We start from the raw sequence: 7,763 nt of genomic DNA, 5'->3' as shown, positions 1-7,763 counted from the left end.
CCCGGTCCCCCCCGAAAGTTTTTGAGCACCCGGCCCGTTCATCCCTTCTAAGAGTCGTTTTAGGTAACAGGGTCGCCTCGCTGGAAAAGGCGCGGCCCTTGGGCGGCCGGCCTTGCCGGGGACCCTGCCCCCCCCAGCCCGGGCGGCTGACCCCTCCGGGGGGGGGGGGCGTCGGGGAGGCAGCGGGCCAACGCAGGGGCTCCCCAGGCCGTCTGCTCGGGCTCCAGCATGCGGACTCCTCCACCTACTGCTGTGTGGCCCTGGGCAAGTGGCCTCCCCGCTCGGAGCCTGTCTTCTTGTCCGTCGCCCTCAGCAGATCCTAAGGCCAAGGGGACCCGAACCACACCTGCGTGGTGCGCTCACCATCGTAAGCCCGACGCCCACCACGTGGCGCACGGGAACATGTGACATGCGAGAGAGAGCCGTGACATCTCTACGACGTCATTGGCTGCCACCCCAGGGGACGGACAGCCTAGACCACTTGGTATTCTCACCGTGACGCCTCGTGCCCCACAGCAACGTGAGGGTGAGACCAGGGCGCTGCCTGTGACAGGGCTCAGCCCACCGAGGCCAGCACCAGTGTGACCACTGACCCTCCAGCGAGGGACAGTGAATGGCTAGGCCCCCGCCTCCAGCAGCAGGTGTGACCGGCCCCCGTCCACCTGGGGGCCTGGTGTCCACTTATAGCCTTGGGACACTCAAACAGGCAAAACCACGGAGACAGGAAACAGATCCGTGGTTGTGGAGTTGGGGGGGGGGGTGGACAGGGAGCCCGGGGGCGGTCCAGGGCAGTGAGGGTAGTCTGGTGCTAAATGGTGGGTACATGTCAGCATACATTTGTCAAAAAAATAAAAATAAACGAAGAACGCCCCAAGACGTAGCGCCCGTCCCAGCCTGCCTTGCTTCCCAGCTGGGCCTCTCCTGGGCACTTCCTGGCCCGATACCAGGAGCAGCCATCTGCAGATCTCTCCGCAGCTCCTGCCTGGCGGCCCCAGAGCCAATGATCCAGGGGGGACGCGGTGCGGGGAGGAAGGGCCATAGAATGTACACCACCCAGAGGGAACCTTCATGTAACTGTGGACGTTAGGTAACGATGATGCTAATAGACCCATGCGGACGTGTCGGCTGGGACACACACCCACACGCGGGCAGGGTGTTCACGTGGGGGGCTGATGAGGGCCGGCGAGAACGCTGTGCTCTCCACCTACGGTTCTTGAGCCAAACACGGCCCACAGCGCCTAGCTTTTCTCTAAACGGGCGCCGTCCAGCCAGGCCCGGCCTGCGCGGGCCCCGCGCCCACCTTGCTGAAGAGGTCGTTGTGCAGCGCGGTGGACGCCTTCCTGGTGGCCCGGGTGAAGGCCACCGCGGAGCAGACCCCCACGCAGGCCAGGACCAGGGCGCTGAGGCCCAGCACCATCTCGTAGAAGGGCAGGGCGGGGTTGTCCAGGATGTCGCCCGGGTCCGAGGCGGTTCTGTTGCTCTCGAAGCTGCTGTTGGTCTGGGAGAAAGAAGGGGATGCGGTGTGACGATGAGGACCTCCGGCCTCTGGCCCCGGCTCCGGGCCCCGAGCCCCAGTGGTGCCCTGAGCGACGGGACTGGGAGCATCCTCCGCTCGCACCCGTGGCCCCGGCGCTGCTTCCGGACACTCGAGCCTCCGAGAACTGGGAGTCCCCTTGCAGCTCCTGCGAGTGACAGCTTGGAGCCTCCCGCCCACCCCCATCCTGCAGGGAGCGGGCGGGGTGACATCAGGCATTGCACGCGCCTCCGTGAGGGAGCCAGGCTCTGGTGGATGCGAGCGCTTAAGGCGTGTGCCGAGGCGGCCTCGGCCCAGGTCCACCGCCTGCCTGCGAAGCTCAGTGCTGCGCGGAGCGTGTCCTGAGGGCTCAGCCCGCACCCGCTCCCTTTCTCGTTGCTCCCTGAGCGGCTCAGGGTGAACCCGGGCATCTCGCACGGACCTGAGAGCCGTCTGTCCCTCTGAACTGTCCTCATCACAGGACGAGTCCCTAGAGCAGTGATGGCGAACCTATGACACGCGTGTCAGAGGTGACACGTGAATGCATTTTTTTGGTTGATTTTTCTTTGTTAAATGGCATTTAAATATATAAAATAAACATCAAAAATATAAGACTTTGTTTTACTATGGTTGCAAAGATAAAAAAATTTCTCTATGTGACACGGCACCAGAGTTAAGTTAGGGTTTTTCAAAATGCTGACACGCCGAGCTCAAAAGGTTCGCCATCACTGGGCTAGAGGGTTAGACGCCTCCTGTCATGGCCTCATGACCTGAGGCCAGCAGGCAGCCTGGGGTGGGCATGCCTCCCGCTGGAGGTGTCCCGTCTCTGCTGGGCCCCGCCCCCCGCTCCTCGGTTCTTCCTCTGAGATGCGCAGGTCACCTCTGCACAAATCAGAGCGGCTCCCGGCCTTCCTGCGTCAGCGGTCAGCCGTCAGCCCTGACGGACTAGAACCTGCTTCCCGCCCCCCAAGTCCAGCAGGTCTACCTTCCTGTGGCCGCCCAGCCCGGCTCCCACCCAGCCAGGGGCATGGAAGCAGCGCGGATGTGCGGAACCCGGCCTGCCTGCGCCAGAAAGAAACCTCTTGGTTCTGTCCCCAAAAGACCACAGGGTGCCGGTTCAGTCTGTGAGCACCAGGTCGCCCCGGGCGGAGGCGCCCAAAGTCTGGCTCCCAGAGGGCCTCCCTGGGCTCCGTCTGTCACCTGGGCAGTGGCAGGCGCTGGGCTGGTCCCCGGGCCCCCAGCCTGGGCTCAGCCCCCAGAGAAGCCACTCCCTCTGCAGGGGCCACAGGCGCGCCCCCCACGCCCAGAGCACTCACCCCTGAGCCCTGCCCCAGCCAGTAGCTCAGCCACCAGAAGTTGAAGGCGGAGAGGGCGTTGAACAGCAGCATGATCAGGAAAACCGCGATGGCGACCGCGTACCCTGGGGAGGGAGGGAGCGTGACCGGCGCCCAGGGAGGCGCACAGCCCCTGGCCACGCTGCTCGCACCCAGGCCCTCGGGTCCCCTGCACCCAACCATCCACTCAGACACCTGGGAGGACCGGGAGGAGCTGGGTTCAAACCCTGGCTCTGCTGCTGACAGCGTGGCCCTGGCAGGGACCGAGGTCAGGGACATTCTGCTGCCTTGGCTCTGAGATGACCCGAGATGGCGTGTGCCCAGCACCCAGCCCGGCGTCCGGCCCACGAGCAGTGAGATTAGAGAAGTCATTCCCCTAAGCAGGGCCGGGCCGCCGCCTGTGCCAGGGGGGCACCTCGGTGGGGGCGCCGAGCCTGGTGCCGGGCACGTGTCTTCTCGCTGAGTCAGGCCCGCCTCACCCAGGGCTGGTTCCAGCGACAAGTAAAGGGTGGTCAGGGTCACAGTGACTCAGAAACCTCCGCAGTGACCCCCAACGTGCAGAGCGTATGTGGTGTGGGGGTCCTGCCACCGTGCAGTGATGTGCAGAGGCCACGAGGCCGAGCTGGGGAAGCTGCTACTTGCCGCCGCCTTCAGAGACACGCCAGCGCCGCCGCCCTCAGATAGACAGGCCAGCTGCGCCCGCGTTCCCGGCGCCACGGCGCTGAGTGCGCCCTAAGCCGCTCCTCCCGGCGCTGAGCACGCGGTTCACTGAGGCCACAGCTGGGCCGTCTGGGAACCGCTGGGCTACGGCTCCGTGTGAACCGCATTTCCTGCGTCCTTTGCCCTGATGCTTGGCGTGGGGACCCTGATCCCGCGAGACCCTCTCCCACGGTCAGCTCATTCCCGGGTCAGCTCATTCCCAGGGCTGGCCAGCGACTGCCGTGAGCTGACACCCACTGCCGCCCGCCACCCACAGCCTGGCGGCCTCAGCAACCACGTGCCCACACAAGCCCTGCCCCAGTCACCCCAGGCCAGGTTCTGAGCAACTAGGAACCCCCATAGCCAGGGCCCCCGGAATGACTCCACCCACCCACCCTGAGCTTGCCCACTCTCTCCCAGGAAAACCCAGGAAGGGCACGCTCCCCGCTCTGCCATCTGACCCCCCTGGCGCCTCCCCGTGGCCCTGGGGGTGGGGCATGGCCTGCCTGCAGCTGGCAGGGTCTCCCTCATGGCTGTAGCGCGCACGTCTGCATGTCTAAGACGCATCTCGGGGGCATGGTACCGCCAGCGCCCCTGAGGACGTGGTCCCAGCATTGGCTGTGGCGGGGGAGCTGCCGTAACCGAGTGGCTGGGACGGTGCAGAGTGAGCCTCGTGTGGGGTGACCCCGGGTGCCCTGGGCCTCCATGACCTCACACCTCCCCCGGTGACCGGGGCTCGGGGCGGGGCTGGTCCTGGGGGCCCCCGGGAGGCGTGGGGCTGCCAGTCCGCACCTCCGGCTGCCCGGATGTACTGGTGGTACACACGCCACGTCAGGGACCCTTCTTCCATCTTCTCCTTCTGTGTGAGCTGGTTCTGCAGCCCTGGGTGGGGAGGAGGAGGAGGAGAAGGCGTTCCTCCGGGCTCTTCCCGGCGCCCAGCGGCTCCCTGCGAAGCTTCTGCGCCTGCCCCCCTCCCGCCCCCTCGCCTCCCGGCGGCAGCGCCCGCCCAGCCTGCCCCTAATCCATGGAAGACCCTGGACCCCAGAGCCTGGAAAGGGGGTCCACCCCCAACTATTCAACAAGCCCCGAGGGCCTGGCGTCCCACACGCTGGACGGGTCAGAGGGGCGGCTGGAGAGAAGGGGACAGAGGTTTCCTAGGGCCAGGATCCTGGTTCCTAATTGTCATCACGATACTGTGCAACCTGGGGAAGTCACGCAACCTCTCTGTGTCCTCGTCCAGGGACAGTGAGATGCTCTGCAGCAACACGCTTCTGCGGCAGCTGCCCCAAAGCCGCTGCGACCCCAGCCCAGGCGGTTCTTGGCCGGAGCCGGGCAGGGCCGGACCCAGCGTCCTCACCTGCACTGTCCCCCAGAGGCTCCTCCTGGAGGGGGTGCTGGGCTGGGCCGCCCACCTGAGGCTCTCTGGCCACCTGGAGTGTGTTCTGGGGGGGAAGCAGGGCTGTGAGCGAGGGGGTTCCTCCCCGAGGGGGAGGGGCGGGGCGGGGGCGGATCACCTGTGTGGCCTCCCCGTGCATCGTCTGGATGAGGTGGGCGTATCGCCCCTTCTTCTGCATCAGCTCGCTGTGAACCCCCTGCTCACAGATTTTCCCGTCTTCCAGCAAAAGGACCTGGTCGCAAAACTGCAGATACTGAGGAGCCAGAAGAAATAAGGTCTTCAGTGAGCACACAAAGAGCTGTCAGCCTCACTATTCCACAGGAAACCTGAGTTCAGGTCGGGATACAACGTTAGTTTATACTAGAGGCCCAGTGGCCTGGGCGGGAGGTCCCTCAGTGGGGCTTGCGCCAGGAACAGGCCTAAGCAGGCAGGCGGACATCCCCCAAGGGGTCCTGAGCGCTGCTGCGGAGGCGGGAAAGGCTCCCATCACCACCGCGGCACTCCCAGCCATGAGCCCAGCTTCTGGCTGAGCGGAGCTCCCCCTGTGGGAGCGCAATGACCACCAGGGGCCAGCTCCTGCGTTGAGCATCTGCCTCCTGGTGGTCAGTACGTGTCATAGCGACCAGTGGTTCCGCCTTTCTGTCGATTTGCGTATCTAGGGTTTTATTCTATAGGATTACCAGGTTGGCAGAAATGAAACGATGGACAACCCCAGGTGCTGGCCGTGACTGGGAGGGAAGGGAACGCTCGTAAACTGTCTGGGCGGGTGGTGGATTGGCACAACTCCTTTGAAAGGCAGTTGGACAATGCCGCGTAAAACTAAAGATTCCTGAAGAATTACGAACCAACAATTCAACCCCTTAAAACTCTATCCTAAAAAAAAAACTCAAACGAGCAGAGACACACGTAGACTGATGTACATTGAGGCATTTTTTGTAAAAGTGAAAAATGAGGGGGAAGACCCTACGCGTCCACCCTCGGGAATAAATTCTGGGTTATCAGGGATCAGAACCCCACCCCCGCAGACTGACAGCTGCACCTGTCAGCGTGGACGATCTCCAGACTGTGACCTGGCGGGAAAAGGCAGGTTAGCACCGGTCACGGGAAGTAAAGCAGCAGCGATGTACGGTTAGGACGTGGGGAAGGAGACTTTACTGTGTCTGAGAGTCACACTGATGAGGGAAGGGATGAAGGCGTGGGCGGGCCCGTGCACAGCAGGGCAGGAGGGGACGGAGGGTCCACGCGCGATTGGGTCGAGGGGGGGCTGGACACTGGGTTTTCACTAGATCGCTTCCCAAACCTTGTTGTTGTTGTCAGTCCTCAGCCGAGGATATTTTTCCCATTGATTTTTAGAGAGAGTGGAAGGGAGGGGGAGAGACAGAGAGAAACATCGATGTGAGAGAGACGCATCGATGGGCTGCCTCCTGCACACGCCCTGACCAGGGCCAGGGAACCTGCAGCCACGGTACATGTCCTTGCCCGGAATGGAACCTGGGGCCCTGCAGTCCGCAGGCTGAATGCTCTGTCCACTGAGCCGCACCGGCCAGGGCCCTTCCTAAAGCTTCTTATACCTTTTTTTAAAAATATATATTTTATTGATTTTTTTTACAGAGAGGAAGGGAGAGGGATAGAGAGTTAGAAACATCGATGAGAGAGAAACATCGATCAGCTGCCTCCTGCACATCTCCTACTGGGGATGTGCCCGCAACCAAGGTACATGCCCTTGACCGGAATCGAACCCGGGACCCTTCGGTCCGCAGGCCGACGCTCTATCCACTGAGCCAAACTGGCCAGGGCCCTTCCTAAAGCTTCTTATGCCTTTTCTTATACCAGAAAGATGGTGAGGCTCAGCTGGAAGAGGAGGGAGAAATAGCGACAGTGTCTGAGGCCAAAGCCCAGGATGAGTGTCCAGGGGAAGGGCATGGGGGCAGCCCACTCCGGCCTGCTCTCGGGGGAGACTTGGGGTTCTCCTTCCAACGCACTGGCCCCCCTGCCCTGTGGAAGGTGAAGGGGACCCTGAACTTGGGTTTGGGTGTTCGCCAGCCTGTCTCCTTCGCACGGAAAGGAGAGGAGGGCCAAGTTCTTTACCACACGCCCCGCGTGGGGGGGTCGAGGCTGAGGGGGAGGGGCAGGGGAGCCCGTCCCACGGGAGGGCCGTCACCTGCAGCTGGTGCGTCACCAGGACGACCGTCTTGCCGCGGAGCGCCTTCTGGATGCACTCCTCGAAGATGTGCTTCCCCACGCGGGTGTCCACGGCCGACAGCGGGTCGTCCAGCAGGTAGACCTCGCGGTCCGAGTAGATGGCGCGGGCCAGGCTGATCCTCTGCTTCTGCCCCCCCGAGAGGTTGAGGCCCCGCTCCCCGATCTGCGGGCGGGCAACCAAAGGCACCGTGGCCGGAGGGTGAGCACCGCCGGGAGGGCAGAGGGGGCAGACGGGACCCCTCAGGGCACACCCCGAGGCACCTAAGGATGGGGCGCCCCTGGCCTCAGCACTCGGTGCTCCCCACGTGCAGGAGAAAGTGCCCCTCGGGGGCGGCGTGGGTAGAGCAGACGTGGCACGTGGCACCGCGAAACGCCGCTCACTGGGAAGGCCGGCCCCGGGCCACCGCGGCCACGGGACGGGGCTCGAGGGCGCCGGGCTCCCGAAATAAGGGGACGGACGAGCAGCGCCTGCTCCCCTCGTGGCGGGTGTCAGACAGGAGCCACGAACGAGCGAATAAAGAAGCCAGTGCGGACCCGGAGGACGGCAGGCGCCTCCCGGGAGGCGGGGCTGTCTCACCTGCAGCGAGGCACGCGGGGCGCTAGACTGGGCTTTGCCCGT

At 63.9% G+C, this 7,763-nt stretch overlaps 1 protein-coding gene across 1 annotated transcript in view; it reads right to left on the bottom strand.

Moving 5' to 3' along the window:
* Positions 1 to 7,581, bottom strand: part of LOC102437394 (ATP-binding cassette sub-family C member 11-like) — a gene marked incomplete at both ends in the record, with an annotated part of 13,482 nt that extends 5,901 nt beyond the window's left edge. The window contains 6 exons of the mRNA XM_014450812.2: positions 1,256 to 1,498; positions 2,830 to 2,933; positions 4,339 to 4,428; positions 4,904 to 4,988; positions 5,061 to 5,195; positions 7,104 to 7,581. Coding sequence (XP_014306298.2) covers positions 1,256 to 1,498; positions 2,830 to 2,933; positions 4,339 to 4,428; positions 4,904 to 4,988; positions 5,061 to 5,195; positions 7,104 to 7,581 — 1,135 coding nt within the window. The remainder of the gene's footprint in view (positions 1 to 1,255; positions 1,499 to 2,829; positions 2,934 to 4,338; positions 4,429 to 4,903; positions 4,989 to 5,060; positions 5,196 to 7,103) is intronic.
* Positions 7,582 to 7,763: the final 182 nt, after the last annotated feature.

The sequence above is a fragment of the Myotis lucifugus genome, unplaced genomic scaffold (genome assembly GCF_000147115.1).
Source record: "Myotis lucifugus unplaced genomic scaffold, Myoluc2.0 scaffold_3932, whole genome shotgun sequence".
In the NCBI taxonomy this organism is placed as follows: Eukaryota; Metazoa; Chordata; class Mammalia; order Chiroptera; family Vespertilionidae; genus Myotis; species Myotis lucifugus.
Note: the sequence above shows the minus strand (reverse complement) of the source record. Positions and strands in the feature narration are given on the sequence as shown.